Genomic DNA, 27,702 nt, shown 5'->3' with positions numbered 1-27,702 from the left:
GACCGTATGGTTTCAAAGCTTAATCTACAATTCGAAGCTTTAAAAAGTAACTTTGATTTTCTTAAAGAGAAAAACGAATTGTTGACTAAGACACTTGAAACCAGAGAAAAAGAACTTAATGATAGTCATAGACATGTGGAAAAATTATTGAATGCTCAAAAATCCTTAAATTACCTGACTTCATCAAGAGGAAACAGAGGAAAAGTTGGTCTCGGTTATACTAGACAGAGAACCAGGACTAACTGGTCTCCCAGAGAAACCACCTGGATCAAAGAATATCAACGAGGCAAGTATGTCATGACTAAAGAGATGCATGTGTGTTTTCATTGTGGTAAAAATGGACATAAGATACATGAATGTCCAGCTAAGAAAATTAGTGCTAATAAGAACAGCAAGGGTGCAAAGTGTGTTTGGAGAAGAAAGGATCAACAAGTTGTTAATATTGTTGAAAAGGGACCCAAGTATGTTTGGGTTCCTAAATCTAATGTTTGATTTGCTCTTGCAGGCTAGAGTGAAGGGAGACACCTATTGGTATTTGGACAGTGGTTGCTCAAGACACATGTCCGGGGATAAAGATCAATTCCTTTCACTAGTGGCCTTTGATGGAGGAAGTGTCACCTTTGGGGATAACAGCAAGGGAACCATCACTGGTTTAGGTAAGGTTGGTAAGACACTTTCTAACGCAATAGATGATGTTTATTATGTTGAAGGCTTGCAACATAATCTCTTGAGTATTTCTCAATTATGTGACAAAGGTAATAGAGTTGAGTTTCAAGCCAACCTATGTCACATAGTTAACTCACAAACAGGAGAACTTGTATGTGAGGGAACCAGGAAGCATGATGTTTACATCACCTTCTTAGATAAAATCCCTCAAGACAAGTCCATCTGTTTGAGAGCTGTTTCTGACAATAATCAATGGATTTGGCATAAGAGGTTTGGACATGCTAGCCTAACACTTCTAAACAAACTTAAAATACGTGACTTAGTTGTAGGCCTTCCTAACATTAAGTATGAAGCTAATAAAGTTTGTTCTGAATGTGTAAGGGGGAAACAGGTCAAAATTTCTTTTAAGCCTAAAACTATTATGAGTACCAACAGACCTTTCGAACTTGTACATATTGACTTGTGTGGTCCCATGAGAGTACAAAGTCGAAGAGGTCATAGATATGTCTGTGTTATGGTTGATGATTATTCTAGGTACACTTGGGTAATGATGTTACACACAAAGGATGAAACGTTTGAAGAATGGGTAACATTGGTGAAACAAGTGGAGAACCAGCTCACCCACAAGCTGGTCTCGGTAAGATCAGACCATGGTACTGAATTTGATAATGCTAACTTTATTGATTATTGTAGGGAACATGGAGTTAATCACAACTTCTCAGCCCCTAGAACACCTCAACAAAATGGTGTTGTAGAAAGGAAGAATAGAACTCTTGAGGAGATGGCGAGGACGATGCTCATTGAGAGTGGTCTCCCAAAGAGTTTTTGGGGAGAAGCTGTTGACACTGCTTGCTATATATTGAATAGAGGTCTCATTAGACCAAAGTTAAATAAGACTCCCTATGAACTTCTTAAAGGTCGAAAGCCCAACATCACATACTTTCGTGTCTTTGGATGTAAATGTTATGTGCATAATAATGGGAAGAATCAACTTGATAAGTTTGATCCTAGAAGTGATGAGGGAATCTTTCTTGGATACTCTTCTCACAGCAAAGCATATAGAGTCTTCAATAAAAGGACTCTTTGTGTTGAGGAGAGTGTCCATGTCATTTTTGATGAATTTAACATGTCTTCTGAGATTGCGCAGGTACAACCTGATGAAGTGATTGGATTGATGGATTTCACGGGGAACCAGTATACTGGTCCCACGGATGAAGTGCAAGCAGATCTAGGCCTACCAAATACTCCACCAGATGATAATGATGAAGTGCCTAGAGAAGAAAATGAAGATAATGAGGACTCTGAAGGGGAACCAAGTCCTGATGGTTCCTCAAATAATAGACAGGTAATGAGTTCAGGGGGAACAGAAGAAGGTACCACCCCTGAACCTGAGGTAAGTAATGATAGAGGAAACAGCATGAATGTGAATCCTCCTGGCTCCTCAGAAGAAGGAGAGATCCATGAACATGCTGGTTCCCAACTTAATGAGAAAGCACAAAACAGTCTTAATTTTAAAAGTTATAGATATCAATCTTCTCATCCCACTGATCAAATAATTAGTGATATAAATAAGGGGATTCAAACGAGAACAAATGTTTTTCAAAACTTTTGTGCTTTCTATTCTTTCCTGTCTAATGTAGAGCCTACTGACTATAAAATGGCATTGACTGATCCTGATTGGGTACTAGCTATGCAAGATGAGTTAAATCAGTTTCAGAGGAACCAGGTTTGGCACCTGGTTCCCCGTCCCAAGGAAAGATCAGTCATTGGCACTAGATGGGTCTTTAGAAACAAGTTAGATGACCTTGGTACTATAGTCAGAAACAAAGCAAGGCTAGTGGTGCAAGGGTACAATCAACAAGAAGGAATTGACTATGATGAGACGTTTGCACCAGTAGCTAGGCTAGAGGCTATTAGGATTTTAATTGCTTATGCTGCTCACATGAATTTTAAGCTGTTTCAGATGGATGTAAAGACTGCCTTCCTCAATGGATATTTAAAGGAAGAAGTATATGTGGAGCAGCCACCTGGTTTTGAAGATGCACTGTTCCCCCAACTTGTGTACAAGTTGGACAAAGCATTATATGGGTTGAAACAAGCTCCGAGGGCTTGGTATGAAAGATTGTCCAATTTCTTGATGGCAAATGATTACAAGAGGGGAACAGTAGACAAGACCTTGTTCATAAGAACCAGGGGGAAACACTTGATTGTAGTACAAATTTATGTTGATGATATTTTATTTGGTGCTACTAATCAGGTTTTATGTGATGAATTTGCTAATCTTATGCAGAGTGAATTTGAAATGAGCATGATGGGAGAACTAGGATTCTTCCTAGGGCTGCAGATTAAGCAAATGGATGATGGAATAATGATCCATCAACAAAAGTACTTAAAAGAGTTGCTGAAAAAATTCGGCATGGAGAACAGCAAAGCTTATGATACACCTGTTCTTCCATCTACAAAATTAGATGCTGATCTTAAGGGAAAAGATGTTGAAGCTTCTCTTTATAGAGGAATGATAGGTTCTCTACTTTACCTAACAGCTAGTAGACCTGACATTGTGTTTTCTGTTGGTTTGTGTGCTAGGTTTCAAAGCAATCCAAAGGAATCTCACTTGAAGGCTGTTAGAAGGATACTTAGTTATCTTGTAGGAACAGCAAATCTGGGATTGTGGTACCCCAAAGGCAGTACCATTGATCTTATTGGATACACAGATGCAGATTATGCTGGTTTCTTAGTTGATAGAAAGAGCACATCAGGTATGGCACACTTTCTTGGCTCTTGTCTAATTTCATGGGGTTCTAAAAAGCAAAATTCAGTGGCCCTATCCACAGCAGAGTCTGAATATATAGATGCAGCTTCATGCTGTTCCCAGCTACTGTGGATAAGGAACCAGCTGAAAGATTTTGGTGTTATTTATAAAAGTGTTCCTATTTTTTTGTGATAACACTAGTGCAATCAATATTTCAAAGAATCCTGTGCAACACTCCAAGACAAAACACATTGAAATAAGACACCATTTTTTAAGAGACAATGTGGAAAAAGGATTGGTGGAGATGTTGTTTTGTAAAAGTGAAGATCAAATTGCTGATATCTTCACAAAGCCTTTGTGTAGAGAGTCTTTTTGTAGGTTAAGAGTCCTTTTAGGTCTAGTTAGATTTTAGGTATTGGCTTCAATTACTTCCTTCAATGATTGGTTAGAATGGTATTCTCTTGTATAGTGTGTGTACATACTTATGTTGATATCTTTCAAGTTTTGTGTAGATGGTTCAAAATCTCAAAAGGATTGAGAATCATTGTTGTAAGAAACAGGTGAAATCAGGCTGAATTGCCAGAAACAGCGTGACATGGTTCTATACAGGTACCAGCAAAGGGAAACAGCAGACCAGCTCTGATATGTCATCCGATAATATCTTTTATTTTCGGAAGATTACTATAAGATATTTCCTTTTGGAAGGAATTTATCTTATTTCAGTTATTTAATCCCATATAAAAGGCAAACATATCATATGCCTTATTTATAGTTGGTTGAGATAATTATGGTAAAAGATAATTACCAAATTTTTGATTTCAATTTAAAAAAAAAATAAAAAAAAATATATCCTTTACAGTTGCTTTTTATTGGCTCAACTAACTCTTTTCTTTCCTTCTTCTCTCTTTGTGCTTCATTGTTAAAAATATACACTAACCCTTTGTGCAGATCATCAATCATCATCACTCGAAATTCTCTTTCTCTCTCTCGTATGCTTTAAATTCATCATTGTTCATTCGGTTACTGTTCACTCAAGGAACCAGCTCAGTCTCAGGGGGAACATCAGAAGGAAGCTCAAATGTCCTTAAGCCCGAAGTTGGAGGAAATTCGGAAAAGTCAGAGTGAAGAGGATGAAATAGAGATTGTTGGTTACAATGAGGAGACACTCATTGTTAAGACCATGGTACGAAGTAGAGTAACTCAATCTTCATTAAAGAAGTTCACTGAGAAGGTGTAGGAGGAACAGTCCATTAATTCTCTTCCGGAAACCAAGAGAAAAAGGGTACCAGCAAGAACCTTTCACACCACAAAAGGGTGGAGGTCTTTGCTTGATTGATGTGATGCTAGTCTTGTACTCGTTATGCAACAAGGAGAACTTTATGAATAAGTGCGGATCTCTCATGATTTATAAAAAAAAAAAAAAAAAAAAAAAAAAAATAGAGGAACCAGCAGGTCAGGAAGTGGTTTTGAAACAGATTGGGGAATCACAAGAATATGCTTAGTAATGTAATGATTTTGGTTTAAGCAGAGCATGGTGACAAGGATGAAGAGGAATCAGATGATAATACAGAAGATGTTGCAAAGTTCGAGGAGGAGGAAGGGAACGAGAATGATGATGAGGAGTGATGCTGTTTCTGTTCTTGTTTCCTCACCCTCATGTTTATTCTAAAATAACTGATTTTGTTGGTCTGTCTACTTCTCTCCATTCCATGAACTTTCTTTTTGGATGGATTTGGGCTTCTTTGGTTGAACTTTGTTGGCTTGTATGAACTACTAACTCTGCTATGGTATGAACTGTTTGACTAATCTCTTTTTGCAGCATAATGCTTGAATGGTGGTTGATGCCATTGTATGGATAAGCACATTAACTTGTGCACATTGCTTTTACTTGTGGATACTTTTTAATGATGCCAAAAGGGGGAAGTAGTTTGAAGTTGAAGCCTAAGGTTTAGCTAGTTTAGATTGAGTCAGTTTGAGGTTTAGCTAGTTTAGATTGAGTCAGTTTGAGTCTTTTTATTTCGTATTTTCTATTTTCTGTTTAGGGGACCAGTTAGCCTAACTGACTTGTTCCAAAGAGTTTTGAGTCCTTGAAGTTTTTGACGGTTTTCTTTTTGAGCATGTCCACAGGTTCAAGAACTTCAAGAGTTTGTCATCATCAAAAAGGGGGAATTTGTTGAGTCCCTTAGGTTTTGGTTGATAGTTTTGAATGATGACAAACAGCTAAGGGAAACAGGTCTTTGAAAGTGTTCAATACAGTTGGGGGAACCAACTAAAATAGAACACTGTTTTCCTAGATAAGTTATTGATTATATGAGTTATCTATTGAACTAACTTATCTATATACAGGAAACAGTTAGATGATAAATGTGCTATGTACTGGTGGGGAACCAGTATGAACCGTTTCCTTGACTGCTATGCAGAAAAGCAGTCACATACTCTTTATTGTGCATTAACCATGTTACATGTGCAGTAGTTGAGTTGATTCCAAGACTTGGAGCATAGAAGCCTTTCGAAGATATTTCGAAGAAAGATTGTTTGCTCATAATAGAAGTATTCAAGGAAGATTCAAGTCTTGAAGATTACATGAAGAAAAGACGATTTATGCTTTAATATGTTATCTAGGTTTTCATGTAATATGCTCCGTAGTATGCTTGCATGTTTGGGTTATATAAGTGCTTAAAAGTATATTGAAGTATGATATGAAATCTGGTACAAAGTTGGAACAGGTTTCATAACATGTTTCAATTCAGGGAACCAGGTTCACTGTACGAAATATTCGAGCTGCCGTTTTGGAAAAAGATTTTACAAAAAGATTTTTTTGAAAATATTTTGTGCAGCTGGAAATAAGATGAAATATTCTTGGTTACCTAAAAACTAGGAGTATTTATCTTAATTGATTCTATCTTTGTGATTAAATCAAATAAGATAAATACTTTCCTAAAATTACAATATATCTTATTCTCTAAGATTGTGTGATTTAAGGAAACTAGGTTTTAGGAATCTAAGCTTATATAAACTCATCTTATTTCACATATTTCGTGTGCCTCTCCAGAAATTAAAAAGAGCAATTATTTGAGAGCATATACTTAAGCACTAATCCCATTCATCAAGTCATATACAAGAGCATTCTAGTACAAAAACATTCTCTCTTAATTAGCTTCGTAGAAGTGAGATCAAAGGAGAGTTCTTGATTCTTGTATTGAGTCTTTAACAAAGGGGTTAAAGGCTGGGTGAGTGTTTGTGAGTTCAAACACATTGGGCTTACGAGTGTAAGTCGAGAGCACACTCGGAGTAGAGTGTGGGGTTTGCTGGTTCCCGGAGTAGGGAAACAGCAGAGTGTTCTTTGTCTTTGTTTTTCGGAGTAGATTAATAAAGAACTTAGGATAGGAGGACGTAGGCCTGAGTTGGCTGAACCTCGTTAAATTTGTTGTCTTCTTTATTGCTTATTTATATTCCGCTGCGTACGGGAACCAGCACAACTGGTTCCTCACACATAATCCGAAAAGAAGCAAAATTAGCCAACGATTACTTAACACTCAATTCACCCCCCCCCTCTTGAGTGCCCATTGAACCTTCAACGCACCTAATATTTATTTCATCATGTACTGAGTATGCTTTACTATATCTTCTCTCAATATAAATAATCTTTATGACTCATTTAATTCAAAGTTTAAGTTTATTACTTTATTAGGTAAAGTATAGTGTCTGACCATAAAATTACAGTGTAAACATTAGGATGAATTTAACAAAATCACGTGTACATTGTTATTATACCTTTTTTTTAAAAAACAATCATTTGTTATTATATACAAGTAATTACAAATAGATATCAAACAAAAAAACACACACAAATAAAAAAAAATTAAAAAAACAGTTTATTATAGATAGATAAGTTCTAAAAGGCTGTCATTAAAGTATGATCTCCATATTTTATACGAGTATAATAAAATACATTAACTATCAATACTTTAATTTCTAATTATAAGTTGCATTGCTTTATTAATTTTGTAGGAAAATACATTATTACGTGAGTAATATATTTATGAACAACAACTTTCCACAATAAGGAAGTTTCCAAGTGTTGACGCAAAAAGTGGTATAGTATGTGTCAATGTGTGTGTTATGTTGATAAATGAGATGAAATTATTAGTATGAGAATCGTAGAGCAGTGCACGTGAGGGTGCATGGGGTGAGATGCACCGGAATAATAACAAGAGATGGATGAGTAACGGTTATTCGGGTGGGTGTAGTGTTGCCAGCTCTTTTACACTTGGATTTCCTCATCTATTCTCACTCTTCCTGTCCTTCTTCCTCCAAGCTAACATCTGGCCCCTCTCTATACCTGCCATCTGCACGTATTACGCTTTTTATCATCAATTAATAGTCGCATATACCGTACTTTTTTATCTTATTATCTCTATTTCAAAATAAAAGCCTCTATTTATCTTTTTATATATATTATTCACATAATCTATTTTGATTCGTGTTATTGATTTATAAAAGTACATAGGAATATTACTATTAGTTAAAACTTAAAAAGATACTTCAAACTTCATAGAATTTAAACTTTAATTTATTACGAGTACTCCTTTTAATGTTGTAATATTAGAAAACTAGGTTAAAACCCGTGCGATGCATGGTTTATACAAAATCTATTTTATAATTTGTACATTTATAAATTAATGGCTATTATACATGAATATAAATAAGAATTATGCACCTTGTACAAAAATATTTAAAAATTTAGATTTTCATCAAAATTATGATATAATACTTATTTAACGTCATGTAATACATATTTCAATGTGGGAGGTCAATTATTAGTGTGCTATTTAAAATTGTTCAATTTCCTATAATAAATTGTTCAGTTGTACGGAGTAGTTGTAATGCAGAAGGTTCTAATATTATTCAAATTTAAAAAACGTTGTATATGGTAGCTCCACAAAAAAAAAAAAAAAAAAAAAAAAAAAAAAAAAAAAAAAATTTAAAAAAATTAAATAAGATGACTTCATCCTTGTATTTAGGTGAAAATTTTTTTATTAAGAGGGTGACATGTAGACAACGACAACGTCAACATATTCTAATTTAATAATAGTTAATTGAATAGATTTCACAATATTATCACACATATTACACTCTTCTATTTGCCATTACCCCCCAAGTCTTTCTTTCACACCGTTATATGGACCATTCAACCTTAACCTACCTAATAGGTTAGCGTAAAATACGGTATGTCTATAATCTACATATATTATCAAATTAATGTAACGGATTAATTAAGCAATATCATCATCATTGTATTAGTCCAAAATGTGAGATATTTACATGTACTTATAAGTATAAGTTAGTTACACAATGATTGGCATTAGCAATAAGATCAGTTAAACAATAATTGACATTTACATAAAGTGTAGATTTTTTAAAAAAATATATAAAAATTAATAATGATATCATACATTAAATTGGCGGGAAATTTTTTAATGAGGAATCAACACATAGGATAGGGAGGGGGGTTGATGATATCAGCAATTTTGTTTTTGTATTAGTTAATAGAATAGAAGAATTAAATATAAAAGGTAAATTGTATTTAAATGTAATTAATTATAATATTTTTTTTTTTAATTGCTTGAATGTTAACTCCGCTGCTATAGAGTCGCGGCGACCGAAACTAGGGTTTCGACTGTTCGTGTGAGCTTCTTGTTGTGTCAAGTTTTCTTCCCGTCGAAAGGGCGGGGTTTCTGGGTGGCGATCGAGTCGTCAAGTATGGCGGAGGATATTATCGATAAGTGGGCGAATTTACACATAACTGAGGAAGAAGGAGAGCTTGCTGATCTTGGTGAACGAGATTCGGAGGATCGAAAGAACACGTTGGACCTTTCGCTCGTAGGAAAGGTTGTGACGAGGAGAACTTATAATTTTGATGCTCTTAAGAAAACCCTAGCGCAAGTCTGGGCGATTGCTAGGGGTGTAGTTTTCAGAAAAATCAAAAACGATCTTTTTATAATCCAATTCTTGCATTGGAGAGATAAAAAAATTGTTTTGGATGGTACACCTTGGAGTTTTGATAATCAACTAGTACTATTGAAAGAAGTGCAGGGGGATGAGCAGCCGAAAACTATTGATATGAAATATTGTCCGTTTTGGGTGAGATTGTACAACTTACCTTTTGATAGCAGGACTGATGAGGATGTAAGGGTAATCGCAACGAAAATTGGCCCGATTATGGAAATAGAGAAAGATGAAATAGGATGGGATACATCGAGAAGAGTTAGGGTTATGATGGATGTTTCGAAACCGCTACAGAGAATTCAGAGGATAAGGAACAAAAAAAAGGACGATTACAATGATCCAACTGAAGTATGAACGACTTCTGTTGGAACAACAAGTGTGTAGTGTGTGAATTTTGTGAAAAAACTCAAAGTCCCACATTGGTGGGAAATGAGAGTTTTACTCTCTTTATAATATAGAGAGTGGGCTAAAGGGGTGTGGCCCTTGGGCTACCCACATTTTGTGGAGAGGGAGGACCTATATGGTAAACCATCTATCACACACACGCGCGCCGAACCGAGCCGGGTTGGGTCGGGTCGGGTTTATTAAATAAACTTATTTTTTGGACAAGGCTAATTGCGTGATTAGTTCCTTGATTTTTGCTAAACGTTTTAGACTGATTACATTTGACTGTTTTTTCAAAACTGATTAATGGAGCGTTAATCATGCAAACGTTTTCACTGATTTTTTGCTAAACGTTTTGCCACGCATTAATCTTATGTAACCGTTTTGAACGTTCAACTTATGACCGTTTTAATTGCGTGATTAGTGCCTAATTAAACAACAGCAGTTACGTTGCAATTTTGCCTATAAAAGGCGTGTTGATTTCCTGTTTTTAAGACAAAAAAAAAAAAACAGAAAGCAATCTTCTTCTCCTCTCTATTTTTCCTCACAAAAAAAACCCTCGAGCAGTTTCTTTTCTTTTTGGTGTTTAGTTGCCCGGTGGTTTTGTGCAGTTCCACCGGTATAATTACAATAGAGAAAGGCTGTTTTATCCTGGGGAACATCCGGTTTAGTACGAACTGCTTGCACATTTTCAGGGCAGTGCCGTGAATGTTCTAAACAGAGCGACATAGTCCGCGACTCAGTCTAATTTTCGGTAACTTTGTTCTTACTGTTTTTGTTCCCGCAGTTCTGTTTTAACAATTTTAGAACATTCATTTTCTGCCTGTCTGAACTATATGTCTACCGAAGATATTACTATGTCTGCTGACCTTAACAAGCCCTTCCGTTTTGAAGGAGCTCACTTTAAAAGATGGAAACAAAAAATGCAATTTTTCTTAACTGTCAAAAAAGTTCATTCTGCTTTAACAGCCCCTCAGCCCTTTATTCCTGATAATGCTCCTGAAGATGAACTGCCTTATCTGAATAGTGAAATCGAAACCTGGAATGAAACTGATTTCATGTGCAAAAATTATATTCTTAATGGTCTGTCTGATAACCTCTATGACTATTATAATATGGAAAACACTGTTAAGGATTTGTGGGATGCCCTACAAAAGAAGTATGATACTGAAGAAGCAGGTGCCAAAAAGTATGCTGTCAGTAGGTACCTAAAGTTTCAAATGACTGATGATAAGTCCGTGGAAGTGCAATCCCACGACCTTCAGAAAATAGCACATGAGATAATTTCCGAAGGTATGGCCCTTGATGAACAATTTCAAGTTGCTGTTATTATTGACAAACTGCCTCCTTCCTGGAAAGATTTCAAAAATAATCTCAGGCATAAGACTAAGGAATTCTCCTTAGAGAGTTTGATCACTCGGCTCCGTATAGAAGAAGAATCCAGAAAACAGGACCTAAAGGAAGAGATTTTACAAATCTCTGCTAATAATGTTCCTAGGCGATCTGCTGCAGTACTTAAACCTGCTGGTAAGAATTTCAAACCTCAGAACCGGAAGAATAACTTCAATAAACCGAATGTTCAAAAGAACAATGGAAGACAACAGTTTCAACCCCCTAAGAATGGTACTGGTCAATTTCTATGCTATCGATGTGGAAAACCAGGCCATATGGCACGAAAGTGCAGGAACATGCCTAACCCTGGGCCTCCGCAGGCTAGCATGATTGAAGAGCCTTTTGTGGCTATGATTACTGAGATCAACCTTACTGGTGGATCAGATGGGTGGTGGATAGACACTGGTGCCACACGCCATGTCTGTTATGATCGTCGGATGTTTAAAACATACACTGAAAAGACCGATGATAAGAAAGTACTGTTGGGTGATTCCCACTCCACTAACATTGCTGGTGTTGGAAATGTTGAGTTGAAGTTTACTTCTGGCAGGACTCTCATTCTGAAAGATGTGTTACACACTCCGGAAATGAGGAAGAATTTAGTTTCTGGTTTTTTGCTTAATAAGGCTGGTTTTATACAAACCATAGGTTCTGATTTGTTTACTTTAACTAAGAATGGAATATTTGTAGGAAAAGGATATGCTACTTATGGCATGTTTAAACTGAATGTTGAAGTTAATAAAATTTCTAGTTCTGCTTATATGTTGTGTTCTACTATTAATGTTTGGCATACTAGACTTTGTCATGTGAACAAAAGACTCATAAAAAATATGAGCAATTTAGGCCTTATTCCAAATATCTCTCTCAATGACTTTGACAAATGTGATTCTTGTAGTCAGGCTAAGATTACAAAAACACCTCATAAATCAGTGATTAGAAATTCAGAACCATTAGACTTAATTCATTCGGATATTTGTGAACTAAATGGAACGTTGACCAGAAATGGACAACGATACTTTATCACCTTTATCGATGATTGTTCTGATTATACTTGTATTTATCTGATGAAAAATAAGAGTGATGCTTTTGAAATGTTTAAGTTGTTTATAACAGAATTTGAGAATCAGTTTAACAAGAAAATAAAAAGATTACGAAGTGATCGTGGAACTGAGTATGATACTGATGCTTTTGTAGAATTTTATAATTCACATGGTATCATACATGAAAGGACAGCTCCTTATTCCCCAGAAATGAATGGAAAGGCTGAAAGGAAAAATAGGACCTTTACAGAATTAGTAGTTGCTATTTCCTTATATTCTGGTGCTGCTGATCATTGGTGGGGTGAAATCCTACTAACTGTTTGTTATGTCTTAAACCGTATTCCAAAAACTAAGAGTAAGGTTTCTCCCTATGAAATACTTCGTAATAAACGACCTAACATTTCTTATTTCAGAACTTGGGGTTGTCTAGCATATGTTAGGATTCCTGATCCTAAAAGAGTTAAATTAGCTAGTAGAGCTTATGAATGCGTATTCATTGGATATGCTATTAACAGTAAGGCATATAGATTCTTTGATTTAAATGCTCGTGTAATTATTGAATCTAATGATGTTGATTTTTATGAGGACAAGTTTCCTTTTAAATCTAGAAATAGTGGGGGTTCGTCCTCCTCTATTATTCCTAAAGACAGGTCTAACTCACAAGACTTGGATGCTGAACCCGAACTAAGAAAGAGCAAGCGGGCTAGAGTAGCAAAAGACTTCGGCCCAGACTTTGTAGTTCTGAATGTAGAGGAGGATCCTTCTACCCTCCAAGAAGCTCTAACCTCAGTTGATGCAGATTTATGGCAAGAAGTTGTGAACGACGAAATGGACTCACTTGAGTCTAATCGAACTTGGCATCTAACTGAGTTGCCACCAGGCTGCAAGTCAATTGGTTGCAAATGGGTCCTAAAAAGAAAGCTGAAAGTTGATGGGACCATTGATAAGTTCAAAGCCCGTTTGGTAGCTAAAGGCTACAGACAAAGGGAGAATGTTGATTTCTTTGATACCTATTCACCTGTAACTAGAGTAACATCTATTAGAGTATTAATATCTCTTGCTTCTGTTTTTAATCTTGTAGTACATCAAATGGATGTAAAGACTGCATTCTTGAACGGTGAATTGGAAGAAGAAATCTACATGGATCAACCGGAAGGATTCGTTGTTCAAGGAAAAGAGCATCTGGTATGTAAGCTAGATAAATCTCTTTATGGTCTCAAACAAGCACCTAAACAATGGCATGAAAAATTTGATAACTTAGTCATCTCACATGGTTTTAAGATAAATGGTAGTGACAAATGCATATATGTAAAATTTGAGAATGACATATGCACTATAATTTGTCTATATGTGGATGACTTGTTAATTTTTGGCTCGAACATTCATGCTGTGAATGATGTAAAGCTATTGTTGAATGCTGAGTTTGATATGAAAGACCTAGGAGAGGCTAATGTAATCCTTGGAATTAAGATTACTAGGACAGAAAATGGAGTTTCTTTGGATCAATCTCATTACATTGAGAAAATCCTAAAGAAATATAGTTACTTTGACTGTAAACCTGCTAGTACACCTTATGATCCCAGTGTTAAATTATTTAAGAACACTGGTGATGCCGTAAGGCAATCTGATTATGCGAGCATCATTGGCAGCCTTCGGTATGCCACTGATTGTACTAGACCCGACATTGCCTATGTCGTGGGATTGTTAGGCAGGTTTACTAGTTGTCCTGGTAATGAGCATTGGCATGCTATTGAAAGGGTCATGAGATACCTTAAGAGGACCATGAACCTAGGGTTGCATTATGAAAGGTTTCTAGCTGTACTAGAAGGCTATAGTGATGCTGACTGGAACACCTTATCAGATGACTCTAAGGCTACTAGTGGATATATTTTTTCTATAGCCGGTGGAGCTGTATCTTAGAAGTCTAAGAAACAGACTATTTTGGCTCAGTCCACCATGGAGTCAGAAATGATAGCACTAGCTACGGCTAGTGAAGAAGCAGGTTGGTTAAGAGGCCTGCTAGGTGAAATTCCCCTATGGGAAAAGCCATTACCGGCTGTCTTGATCCATTGCGATAGTACCGCGGCTATTGCAAAAGTTCAGAACCATTATTACAACGGTAAGAGACGACAAATACGTCGTAAGCACAGCACTGTGAGAGAATATCTCTCTATCGGAGCTGTTAGAGTGGATCACGTACGCACTGAGAATAACTTGGCTGATCCTTTGACGAAAGGATTAGCTAGGGAGAAAGTCCATTTTTCCTCTAAGAAAATGGGACTATTTCCATTGGAATGAACCACACATAATGGTAACCTAACCTATGGACTGGAGATCCCAAGAAATAGGTTCAAAGGGTAATAACAAGTTATGGTGTGATATGAGTTGAATATGTTCAAAAGACATAATTTCCTGAAGCGATCTAGGATGAGTTAATAGGAACTCTTAATGAAATCTATACTCCAATTTGGAGTGGAGTACCAAGCTACAGGAGTACTCTTGATAGATTCACCTATGTGAATGTGGAAGTTAGGCCGCTTCCTATGAAATGTGTGGCAGCATTTCTAGAGCATTCACTACACTGGGATAGACGTGCATGGCCGAAATAGCACGGGTCTAGAACAACACCAAGAGTAGGTTGTGTGTGGTACGTTGTCAGAGATAGGGTTCAAAACTTCGAGTCACCCTTGTTGAATCTGAATCGTACTCACTACGTAGAAGTTCAAGTTGAAAAACACTTCTGTTTATGCGCAACCTATATATGTATGGATTCTGCTCGAAAATGTTTTCAAAAAAAATTCAAGTGGGGGATTGTTGGAACAACAAGTGTGTAGTGTGTGAATTTTGTGAAAAAACTCAAAGTCCCACATTGGTGGGAAATGAGAGTTTTACTCTCTTTATAATATAGAGAGTGGGCTAAAGGGGTGTGGCCCTTGGGCTACCCACATTTTGTGGAGAGGGAGGACCTATATGGTAAACCATCTATCACACACACGCGCGCCGAACCGAACCGAGCCGAGCCGGGTTGGGTCGGGTCGGGTCGGGTTTATTAAATAAACTTATTTTTTGGACAAGGCTAATTGCGTGATTAGTTCCTTGATTTTTGCTAAACGTTTTAGACTGATTACATTTGACCGTTTTTTCAAAACTGATTAATCACTACAAGAAAAACGGGTTTGGGCGACGAACTTCATTAGTATGGGCAACGAAATATGTTGTCGTTGCACAAAAATGTTAATATGGGCTTCTAATCCAATTTCGTTGCCCAAATCTATATTTTGGGCGACGAAATACAATCCCGTAGCCCAATATGACTTTTGTGCCACGAGTATATATATATGGGCTACCAATTTTTGTTTCGTTGCCCAAATTTAATAAAACGACAAATTAATTTAATTCTACAGTCGCCCAAAACTTAAAAATAAGGCGGAAATTTTAATTTTTATTTTGTAATTTCCCACGTTCACAAATTAGTATAGAGTTCTCTCGCGGTTTTTCCCAAACTAATGAACTCTTAATTCTATTCAAAAAAAAAATGAACTACTCTTAATTAATCAGGTATTCAACTCCCACCTCACCTCTAATTCAATCTTCTCCCTAAAACGAAACCCTCGTACTCTACCTCTAATTGCATAATCTTCTCCTCAAATCAGGTTTTTTCGGTGGCCGCTCCGATCTAGTCTGGTTCTCTCCGACGCGGCACACAATATCTTACACTACACTCGCATCTAAAGAGTATCTATTCAGGTAATTCTCATCTACAAATTCGGTTTTTTTTTTTAACATTTCTGGGTGAAATTTGGTCTTTGAATTGATATAATCTGCTATGTGAGTCGATTGATTTAACATGCAAGGTAGAAATCCCATTTTATTTGTCGAATTATAGGAAATTTGAGCGTTTTTATAAAAGTCGATTGATTAATCAATGAATCATGTTAACAATGGTTTTGGTTCGTTGTTTATTCTCTTTCAATTTTGTTGCGATTATGTGTTTTTGGTTCAGATATGTTTAGTTTCTTGATAATTTTGTAGTAAATTGTATTGTTGTTTTATTTACAATTTTATTGTGATTTTCATTGAGAATTTCTTGCAATTTTAGTTGATTGATTATACTTTATATCTAGCAATACTTAAAATGATCATTACATGTAATTTACATAATCAGATTAATATTTGCATTGATAATATTCATTCTGTTGGACATATCTTGGGATTTTTCTCATACAGTGGGTCTAATTTAAAGTATTAAAAGAAAAGATGGATAACTTGACTACCTGCACAATCTTTTGATACTTAAAAATGGAATGAGATTGATGTAATTGAGCTGTCTTTGCCTAAAAATTGAGCTGCTGCCTGTTAAGAATCTTTAAACTATATGTTAGAATATATTGGGATATATTCTGAATTTGTATATTTGTTATATATGTTAGGAGTATAATTAGCTTTAGATGTATCCCTTAATTAGAGCTAATCAGTTTGTATACTCTAGCTAATTCCTAGCTAATCAGTTTGTATACTCTGCCTAACTTCACGCTTGTAATCTTGTATATAAGCCAAGGATGCTTAATGAATTGAGGAAGGAAAGATTCCCCATAATTCTTTCACTATACAATCTCATTCCAGTTAAAACTATAACTTTGTGTCAAAAAAAGTTAAAACTATAACATAATAACCATATTAATATTTGCATTGATAATTAGGTATGTTACATCTAAAGGGTTCAAAAGATATATTTCCCTTTAATTCAAATATCTTTATACTAGGCACTAAACCAAATTTATAATATTCAATTAGAAATGTCTTAAGAAACAATTAAATTGGCACGACATCATTCCATAAGATTTAGTATTAGTTAGTCTAAAGTCTAAACTTTAACAGACCAATATAAATAATGCAAGTAATAAAGTTTCAAGTTTAACTTGAAGTTCCTATTATATAAAAAATTAAAACCTCCAAATTTTTCATCACTTGTGTTGGTATGTTTGTTTTTGTGATGAATCTAATGATGTAAGATTTTCTTGTTCACACGGTTAATAGCTAAACTATCTAATGTGATCATTTTTTGTCGCTAATGTTTTTTTTTTTAATTATTGTTTGTAAGAATGAATATGGATCGAAGTTGGATGAATCATAATGGTGTAAAGGATAGACAAAAAAAGGAGTACATAGCGGGTGTTAATGAATTTCTACGGTTTGCTTTTAGGGGAATAAGTGGCGAAACAATGTTGAAATGTCCTTGTCTTAACTGTAGATTGGTTATGTCACAAACTCGTAAAAATATGCTATGTCACTTGCTAGTATATGGCATTGATCGTAGTTACAACCCATGGTTGAGTCACGGAGAAAGTGTAGAGCAAATTGATAAAAATAAAGATCAAGGGTATGTAGCAGAGGTTTCAGATAATGAGAGTGAGGATCGTCCTTTTGATGACATGGCTTCATTTGTTTTCGATGCAACAAGCGCGTGGAATTCTATAAACTCTACATCAATCAATGAAAATGAAAGAACCACATATATAGGATCAAGTAGTGGCACTAGTGAAACTCCTATGTTGCTCCAAAAATTAGTGGAGGATATGGAGGCTGACTTGTATCCAGGATGTAAAACATTTAAGAGATTGGAGTTTATTATGTCATTGTTGCACATTAAAGTTAGCAACAAGTGGAGTGATAAGTCTTTTTCAATGTTATTGAATGCATTGCATAGGGCGTTTAATTATGATAACAATTTGCCTTCAAGCTCTTATGACGCAAAAAAATATACTAAAGCGCTAGGGTTAGATTATGTTAAGATTGATGCATGCGTCAACCATTGTGTTTTATTTAGAAAGGAGTTTGCAAATGAAGTTAAATGTCCTAAGTGTTCAGCACCTCGATGGAAGCAGGATATTTCTCAAGATGATGAGAATTCAGACGATGAAGATGAGGGTGTCCATAGAAAAACACGAGTACCTCAATTAGTCTTGCGCCATTTTCCACTTATTCCAAGGCTCCAAAGGATGTTCATGTGCTCCAAGCTCGCAATGCACATGCGGTGGCATAATAAAGGACATGCTGGTGATGATGACGACAGTATTATGAGACACCCAAGAGATTCAAAATCGTGGAAGTCTTTAGATGAGCTATATCCCGAATTTGCTGCAGATGCACGTAATGTACGCTTGGCTTTAGCTAGTGATGGGTTCAATCCCGGGGCGAACATGAGTAGTAGATATAGCATATGGCCTGTTATGTTAGTACCTTATAATTTACCTCCTTGGATGTGCATGAAAAGTGACAACATGATGTTGTCATTATTAATTCCCGGCCCTAAATCTCCTGGTAATGACATAGATGTTTTTTTGCAACCTTTGATAGATGAGTTGAAGGAATTATGGGAGAGTGGGGTACAAACCTTTGATGCCCATAGTAAGGAGACATTTAATATGCGAGCAGTGTTAATGTGGACAATTAGTGATTTCCCAGCATATGCCAATTTGTCTGGCTGGAGCACTAAAGGGGCGAAGGCTTGCCCTAATTGCCACAAAGACACAAATTCCGAATGGTTGAAACATGGCCACAAATGGTGTTATATGTGTCATCGTGTTTTTTTAGAACCAGATCATAAGTGGAGACTTAATAAGAGGTTCTTTAATAAGAAAGTTGAAAGGCGCGCACCACCTAATCCATTATCAGGGAATGATGCTTTGGAGCAGCTACATGGATACCCTAATGTGGAATTTGGTAAAGATAATAAAGGGAAACGAAAAAGAGGGGAAAGATATATTGTTCACCAGTGGAAAAAGATTAGCGTTTTTTTTCAATTGCCTTATTGGAGACATCTGTTAGTTCGACACAATTTGGATGTGATGCATGTGGAAAAAAACGTTTGTGAAAATATATTAGGCACATTGCTTGACTTACCTGGAAAGAACAAAGACTCTGTAAATGCTCGGTTGGATTTAGAAGCCATGAAAATGCACGATGATCTTCGACCGAAGAAAGTAAGGGACAAGTATCAAATACCGCGAGCCCCTTTCAACTTGACCTTACATGAAAGGAGGAAAATTGTCACATTTTTATCGAAATTAGCATTCCCCGATGGTTATTCATCTAACATTTCTCGATGTGCTTCTTTGCAAGATGGAAAAATCATAGGAATGAAAACTCATGATTTTCATGTTTTCATGCAAGATTTGCTTACCCCGACCTTTCAAGGTGTCTTAGATGAAAAAGTTTTAGAACCTTTAAGAGAGCTTAGTTTGTTTTTTAAGCAGCTTTGCGCTAAGACCTTAAAAGTAGCCGACTTGGAACGAATGGAAGCAAATATAGCAATCACATTATGTAAGCTAGAACGTATCTTTGTTCCGGCTTTCTTTGATGTGATGATTCATCTTCCCATACACTTAGCTACAGAAGCAAAATTGGCTGGACCTGTGCATTATCGCTGGATGTATCGATTTGAAAGGTAAGTTTAATTTATTGTATGTCTAAATATCTAAAAATAAAGTGAATTTTATTACACTTATTCTAGTCTTTATTATTAGAGCAATGCGGACATTTAAATCATTTGTACGGAACAAAGCGCATCCTGAAGGTTCAATTGCCGAAGGGTATATTCAGAAGGAATTATTAGTATTTTGTGCTAGATATCTCTCTAAGATTGAGACACAATTCAATCGTTTAGATCGAAATGAGGATATGAACTATCCACAACTTCATAGTCTTTCGGTGTTTTATAACACCGGCAAGACATTGGGGAAGCCAAATTTAAAGCAATTGAGTATTGAAGATTGGAGAAAAGCTCAATTGTATGTTTTGCAGAATTGTGAAGAAGCACAACCTTTTTTTGAGTAAGTATATAAAATTATAATTATATTATTATACGATTATACGGACTAAATGTTGCTAAACATTTTTTTTTTGTTCGTAGTGAGTATTAGAATGACATAGGCCATCGAGATGTTGAATTCTGCAAGTGGTTTGAGAATAGAGTAAGATAGTGCTTTATTCCTATATATATATATATATACACACATAAATACATTAAATTCTGCACATATATTCATTTTTTATTTGTATTTATATTGAAAATAATTAGATTATACAACTTTGGGAAGATAAGGATGAACGAGTTACAGAAGAATTATTGTGCTTGGCACGAGGGCCAATGAAGCGTGTTGTAACTTTTGATGGATATGTTATTAATGGGTTTAGATTTCACACTAAAAAGCGTCAAAGACATCGAAAAACTCAAAATAGTGGCGTTGTTGTATTAGGGGATGCAGAGAGTGGAGGGAAGGACTTTTACGGGACTTTAGATGAAGTTATTGTTCTGGAGTATGATGCCTTAGAAAACCGAACAAGTCCTAAGGTGGTATTGTTTAGGTGTAAGTGGCTTGATGTATTCAGCGACGAAAGAGGGATTAAAAAGGATAAATTTGGGTCTACGCTTGTCAATGTTTCTCGTACATTGCAAACAAATGAACCTTTTGCATTAGCCTTTCAGATTGAACAAGTTTTCTTTATCTCTTCTCATGATGAGCGACATTGGAAATATGTAATTAAAGTTAAGCCACGTAACTTTTTTGATTTCCCTAATGATGAAGACGCTGAACAAAATGAAGATCTATGGAATATTGTGGAAGAAGGAGCAACTAACCTTGAAGAGTTCACTGCACTTAGTGATGAGGAAATCAATATGGTAAGAGATGATGTTGAACCAGAGTTGGTTGATGCAGAGGTCATCTTAGAATGTACTAATAACATTGTTGACACGGATAATGACGATGAGCAAGAAGAGGAAAGTGAAGAGGATGATGAAGACGATCTTGATACAAGCTCTAGCGTGCATGAGATAGATGAGAATCTTGAGGATATAGAATCTGACAGCGATAGTTCTACAGATTCCCCTTCTTAGTTTCTGGTAATTGATGTTTTCTAAACTAAAATGAAGTAAATGAGTCACTTAAATCATTTTTTCTACATTAATAAATATATTGTATTGGTATAATTGCAGTTACCCAGCATCCGCGGAGAATGTTGCAATTTAGGCGCTACTACAATCTATAATCAAATCTTTGTTGCTCTTAGTTAGTAATTTGCAAAACTATTTTTATGCATTAGTGGTTTTCAGCTAATATGGTGACAAGTTAATCACTTGACATAAACTAGCTCTAGTCTTTGTTTTAGTCTGTTCTTTGTGTTAGTTTCTTTGTTTTGTAGCAGCTTTCTTTTTTCAATTTGTTTGCTTTTCTTGTTTTGTTCTCTCTTGTTTGGGGTCTTCCCTCCATTGCAATGCAACTGCTAATTTGTTGAGTAAGTCTTTTCATTTATATGTTTCTTTACATAGATTGGATTTGATGGAGTTTAGTTTTTCATAATTTTATGCTGCTTTTATACTTATTTGAATATCACTAATATTATGCACAAGAAATTGTTATAGGAAAATGGCAATTGAGCAAGTGCAGCGGGATGCATCACAGTTGCCTAAGACAAGGCAAGCGTCAAGTACAAGGCAACATGTGCACAATGTGCAACAACAGAATACAAAGCAGCAACAACAACAAAATGCAGAACAGCAACAAGAAACTGTCCAGCAACAACAACTGCAGATTGTGGGGCAGCAACAACAAACTGTCCAGCAGCAACAACAGCAGAATGTGCATCAGCAGCAACAACAGCAGATTGTGGGGCAGCAACAACAACCGAATCAGGAGCAGCAGCATGATGCAGAAGCATCAACTAGTGATCAGTCCAGAGAGCAAAGATTGACATACCGGGAGAAACGAAGGCTTGAACAAGCTGAACATCGACTAAAGTTTCCTGATCGTAAGAGGCGTGGGCCAACTAGGGGTAAGAAATATGTTACTAAGATGTGGAATCCTAATTCTGAAGAAAAGATTAAAATAAATTTCATGGATGAGCTTCGACGGGTGGTTGGTGAAAAGGCAGATGAATTCATATGTGATTGTAGCAATTGGGTGAAAGAATTTTGTCCCCTCAAGTCATTGTATGTGCTTTAACTTACAAGTTTTTTGAATATATGCTGCTAAAGTTAATTTTCATGACTCTAAATTTACTTTATTCATGACAGGAATTGGACTAAAATGGATTCAGGTGCAAAAGAGAGGCTGTATAAAAAGATTCGAGTAAGTTTTGGAAGTATTTGAGACCATGAAAAATGTCTGAATGTGTTTAGCATATATGGATGCATATTTATTATGATTTACGTTGGCAGGCTAAATATGATTTACCTGATAAAGTTGCTGGTGCTGATGTTACTGATGCGTTGAGCTTTCAGTGCTCCATGTTGTATAAACATTGGAGATTTAGGCTTAAAGAGAAATACTTTAGAAACAAGTCTATTGCAGATGCTATAAATAGCAGACCAGATAATATTGATGCTAACCAATGGACATGGCTAGTATGTGAGTATTGGAATGATGAAAAGCAAAAGGTAAAATTCCATTTGACTCTTTTTTTACCTGACCATTAGTTGAATTTATATTATGATAATCTGATAGTGCCTTGTTTTTTTATGGCTTGTAGCGTATTAGTAAAGTTAACACGGATAATAAGCTTAAGCAAACTGAAACTCCTGCAAATGGTGCAAGGTCTACCGCAAGAATTTTCCATGAATTGGTACGGCTTTTATATTTTTACAATGATTTATATAATAATTTGTTTAAAGTGGTGCAAATGAATAATTTCATGGTAGATTAGTTCTGCTAGCTTTTGGACTGTAACTATTATTTGAGCACTGATCACATTTCATTGTATAATTTGGCATTGCTTATCATAAATGCAGATGAATGTGCAACAAACTCAAGGTAGTCAAGAACATGAAGGATCATCAGATAATCCACTTGAAACTCAACAGGATCCTCTGTACATCACCTTATTTGAGAAAACTAAAAAGTAATCAATAGTCCCTTGGTGGTTTTTTTTAGTATTTTTTTATATAAGTTTTTTTAAATTTTATAAATCATTGAATTGAGTTGTTTATTCTTGTGCTTGAATTAATATGCTAGGCATAAAGACAAGGGATTTGAACCTAATGTTGAAAAAGACTATGAAGCGCTTAGAAACCTTCATGAAAAAGAAGTGAAAGAGCATGGTGAAGATACACTAAGTGTCAAAGCAGCATACATGGAGGTTTTCAAACCAAAGTCTGGATATGTCAAGGGACTTGGTCCTGGAGCTCGTCCACCTAAGAAAAGAAGAGTTGAAGGAGAAACTAATGAAGTTAGAGTGAAATTATCAGCTGAGATTCAACAATTAAAAGAGGATGCCGCAACACGTGAGGGTGTACTTGTATCTCAGATTGAATCCCTGAAGGAATCTAATGAAGAGCTTAGAACCTCAAATGAAGAGCTTATAGCATCAAATGATGAGCTTAAAGCGACCGTATCTAGAATCAACATAGAAGCTCAGAAACGTGAAAAGAAGCTCAGAGATGATATGATGAAAATGTTTGAGCAACTTTAGGTATGACACTTACTCATCTTCTATTTGAGATATATATTTTTAGTTATTATAAAAAAAATATGTTGTTGTGTGTTGTTGCTGTTATGGTTCTTGGTAGTGTCTATTAGCTTTTTATGAAGTTTATGAAGCAAGCATACTGCATAGTTGGATGGAGTATGCAGTCAAATATAATTCACTTCTATAAACATGTAAAATATAATATCTCCAAGATCTTACTCTTTCTTGGAATTGGACCTAGTCCTTGTATACTATGTCTATGGTGTCTATCATCATCCCCATCACTCTCCTCTGTAGAGCCTGACTGTTTCTGTAGCATTGGGTTCTTTCTTACATCCTTTTTAGCATAGCACGTGTCTTATCCTTAAACCTCGAACTTTTCCTTCTTTTCTTTTGTTGCCTCTTTTCGACCTTTACAAGCCTACTATCATTAGGACATTGAGAAGCACTGCTGGTTGATTCTGCTTCATATTTTATCGTCCTTTATTTTTCCTTACCACGACTGTGTTCATCTCATTGTCCTGACTATCACCACAACTTTAACTGGAGATAAGTGCATGGAGCTATTATATGAACCTGTGAAAGAGTAGAGTTAATAGATGACTCCTCTGCTCAGCCGACTATATGTATTTTAAGTTGTCGGCTGAGTATGCAGAATCCCCTCTCGCCTTTGTGTTCCTCTATCTGCAACTTTGGTTTTGCATTACTTGTATTTTCATAGGAAGTTTTAGAAACATCAGATTTGGTAACTTACAAGCTATACTGGCGGAAGATGAAGTTATTCTCGTGTAATTTATTGCCATTTTACAATTACAGTGTAAATTCTAATCAATTAGTACTATGTATGATAATCTTATCGATCTTAGACACATGAGGCTTGTTAGTAATGTTAAACTCCATTGATTCACTTAACGTATGTTCAATAACATAAGACAACTCTTGTTCAGAAAGAGGGATAATTATTAGTTGACATAAAAAAGAGTTTTTTATAGGTCGATGTGTATTTTGCAATACGAACTATTACTTTTCTGATTGTGCTATCATATTCTTCTCCTAGAAATTGAATAAACAATTGAAGCAGGAACTTGTGACTCTCCCCTTCGATGAAGTACATATGCTATCCCCTTTCCCTTCCGAAAAATAAAGCTCTGGCAAAATTTAGCATAGTATAGTTTAGCATAACACTTTTCATTTCAGTACTTGCTTTTTTTTATTTATGTAGAAACTTGGCATAGTTTAGCATTCTTTTCCTTATCATTTGTTATTAGGGTTGCTGCTGTGGTAATTAACAAGATTAATTTGTTAATGTGCCATGTGTTTAGAGTTGGGATTGATTTGTCTGGGCGTTTGTACCAAACATCAGATTTGGTTTCTGGTCGTTGTTTGTGCAAGCTTTCTGGTGTTAGAGTACTGATAAAATACCCTTTCAGTTCAAAGATATTGTTGTGTGATGTAGGGATAAATGGTTTTAAATCTGATTTCTATTATTGGGATCTTTGGGCATATGCATATTAGCTTCTTTACCAAGCTTAATTCCGAGCCAGTCACAAAATTTATAGCTTCATCTGAATATAGACCGGTTTTAAAAACCTGATATAACTAGTCAATATCTATTGTGCGTTGGTCTGGCTCAGGTCAAAAAGCTTGACCTAGAGCCTGATAACATAACCAAACCTATAACTGATCCTGTGGCAACTTAGTAGTATACATTTTGAGTGTCGAATTCTAGATTCAGGAAAAAAGCTTGTGGATTTTTTAGGCAAGCATTGGGTGGAGGCCCGTGTTCATCATCAATGAATTTTCGTGAGGTATGCTTTATCATTTGGAATGAATTTTTCTGAGGTATGTTGAGTCTCAAATTTTGTAGGACAAAGGTATATTATTTTTTTGAAAGGAAATGTAAATTCTTCTTGCATCCCCTTTGATATATCCTCATTCGCAAGGTGAAAATAACTAGTATATATTTTTGTGAAAATGATTGCATGATTTATATACTAAAATATCGGATGCTTTCAATAATTATTTTGATGTTACTAACTTATGTTTCACTTACATAGGAATAACATGGGCTAGCAATGAATTCGAAAGATGGATGATCGCAACTATTGAAGGTGGTATATATGAGCAGCGTTGAGAAGGGGTCGATGTAATTAAGTTTGTAATTAGTGTTATTTTATTTAATTTTTAAAGGATCATGTACCTTGTTGACAAAGTGGGATTATCTTATAATTTACACATTTTCTTAATATGTTTTTATAAATTAAACTATTTCATATAATAATTATTCAAAATGTTTGGTATTTGAATTCATTTTCAGATTTATTTGTTTTTTAATAGGTTGTACTACCCATAGTAAGAAAATAATAAAAACACTCGACCCTATTAAAAAGCATATGATCGATACCGACAAATATGGACAACGAGTAACTTTGTTGCACAAAGTACTATGGGCAACGACATAACGCTATTGGGCCATTGGGGCAAAGATGGGCGTCGATTAATTTCGTTGCCCAAAATATTATGGGCAACGAAAATAATTTGTCGCCCAAAGTATCAAATATAGGGCAACGAACTTGGTCGTCGCCCAAAATATTATGGGCGACGAAATGAACAGATCATAGGCAACTAACTTGTTCGTTGCACAAAGTAACCTTTGTGCAACGAAATAAAAATTCGTCGCCCAATATGTAATGGGCTTCGACCTTAGGGCTTCAGACCCATGTCTAGACCCATTTCGTTGCCCAAGGGTTTGGGCGACGAAATACTGGTTTTGGGCTTCGAGTTTAGTGGTTGCCCAAAGTCGAATTTCTTGTAGTGAATGGAGCGTTAATCATGCAAACGTTTTCACTGATTTTTTTGCTAAACGTTTTGCCACGCATTAATCTTCTGTAACCGTTTTGAACGTTCAACTTATGACCGTTTTAATTGCGTGATTAGTGCCTAATTAAACAGCAGCAATTACGTTGCAATTTTGCCTATAAAAGGCGTGTTGATTTCCTGTTTTTAAGACAAAAAAAAAAAACAGAAAGCAATCTTCTTCTCCTCTCTATTTTTCCTCACAAAAAAAAACCCTCGAGCAGTTTCTTTTCTTTTTGGTGTTTAGTTGCCCGGTGGTTTTGTGCAGTTCCACCGGTATAATTACAATAGAGAAAGGCTGTTTTATCCTGGGGAACATCCGGTTTAGTACGAACTGCTTGCACATTTTCAGGGCAGTGCCGTGAATGTTCTAAACAGAGCGACATAGTCCGCGACTCAGTCTAATTTTCGGTAACTTTGTTCTTACTGTTTTTGTTCCCGCAGTTCTGTTTTAACAACTTCCGATTTTTTGTTTCAGGTGTGGGGTTCTGGGCTATCAGGAAAAGGATTGCACCCTAAGTGATGATGAGGAGGATGGTGGTGAGAGACAATAGGGGCAATGGTTAAAAGCATCTTCGAGACGTGGGCAAAACAGAAAGACTAAGGAGGTAAAGCGATTAAAAGCGGCCTCTAAGAAACTAGTGTTTACCCCTAAACCAATGCATGATATAGAAGTGAGGATGGGGGATGAGGCTCATTGCATGAGTAACATGGAGACTGTGACGAGGAAAGCTCAATTGGATATGATTCTCGATGTGAGTAGTAATAAACACATGTTGCGCCCTATAGAGAATTCCAATATAGATTCAGGTATGCATGGGGAAAAGATCCAATTAAATGATAATGTATCTGACCCTACTACCCAAAATTCAATGGCTAGTGCTGAGTTTCATAATGAGGTGATGGGGAAGGATATTTCCAGTAAGGTTAATGAGCAGTATGGTAGTGTGAAGGATACGGGGGAGGATAGTTTGGCAAGCACTAAGGCCACTCTGTTGAAGACTGAGACGAAGCAGAGTAAGAAGAAGGAGGAGTGTAAGAGAGGGTGGTATCGCTATGATAGAATGAAAGAAGGGCACGAGGAGGGGAAAGGACGTGTGGATAATACAGGTGTTGTGGAGCAGTGTGGGAAAAGGA

At 35.9% G+C, this 27,702-nt stretch overlaps 2 protein-coding genes across 3 annotated transcripts; both read left to right on the top strand.

The window, feature by feature from the left end:
• The first annotated feature begins 15,302 nt into the window (after nucleotides 1-15,302).
• LOC110703474 (mediator of RNA polymerase II transcription subunit 15-like) lies at nucleotides 15,303-23,283 on the top strand. Of its 2 annotated transcripts, none has more exons than XM_021881294.1 (6): nucleotides 15,303-15,990; nucleotides 21,668-22,234; nucleotides 22,319-22,373; nucleotides 22,463-22,681; nucleotides 22,774-22,866; nucleotides 23,256-23,283. In XM_021881294.1, the coding sequence occupies exons 2-6, from the start codon at nucleotides 21,672-21,674 to the stop codon at nucleotides 23,259-23,261; spliced, it is 936 nt and encodes a 311-aa protein (XP_021736986.1). In that variant the 5' UTR covers nucleotides 15,303-15,990; nucleotides 21,668-21,671; the 3' UTR covers nucleotides 23,262-23,283. The 2 variants fall into 2 exon arrangements, with proteins under 2 accessions (XP_021736986.1, XP_021736985.1); XM_021881293.1 differs by lacking the exon at nucleotides 23,256-23,283 and adding an exon at nucleotides 23,033-23,190.
• Nucleotides 17,346-21,142, top strand: LOC110703174. Its single transcript, XM_021880915.1, has 4 exons — nucleotides 17,346-19,690; nucleotides 19,770-20,037; nucleotides 20,166-20,216; nucleotides 20,324-21,142. The coding sequence occupies exons 1-4, from the start codon at nucleotides 17,346-17,348 to the stop codon at nucleotides 21,140-21,142; spliced, it is 3,483 nt and encodes a 1,160-aa protein (XP_021736607.1).
• Nucleotides 23,284-27,702: the final 4,419 nt, after the last annotated feature.

This window comes from Chenopodium quinoa, unplaced genomic scaffold, assembly GCF_001683475.1.
Source record: "Chenopodium quinoa cultivar QQ74 unplaced genomic scaffold, ASM168347v1, whole genome shotgun sequence".
NCBI classification, from domain to species: Eukaryota; Viridiplantae; Streptophyta; class Magnoliopsida; order Caryophyllales; family Amaranthaceae; genus Chenopodium; species Chenopodium quinoa.
The sequence above is the reverse complement of the archived record's forward strand: the minus strand, read 5'-3'. Positions and strand labels throughout refer to the sequence as shown.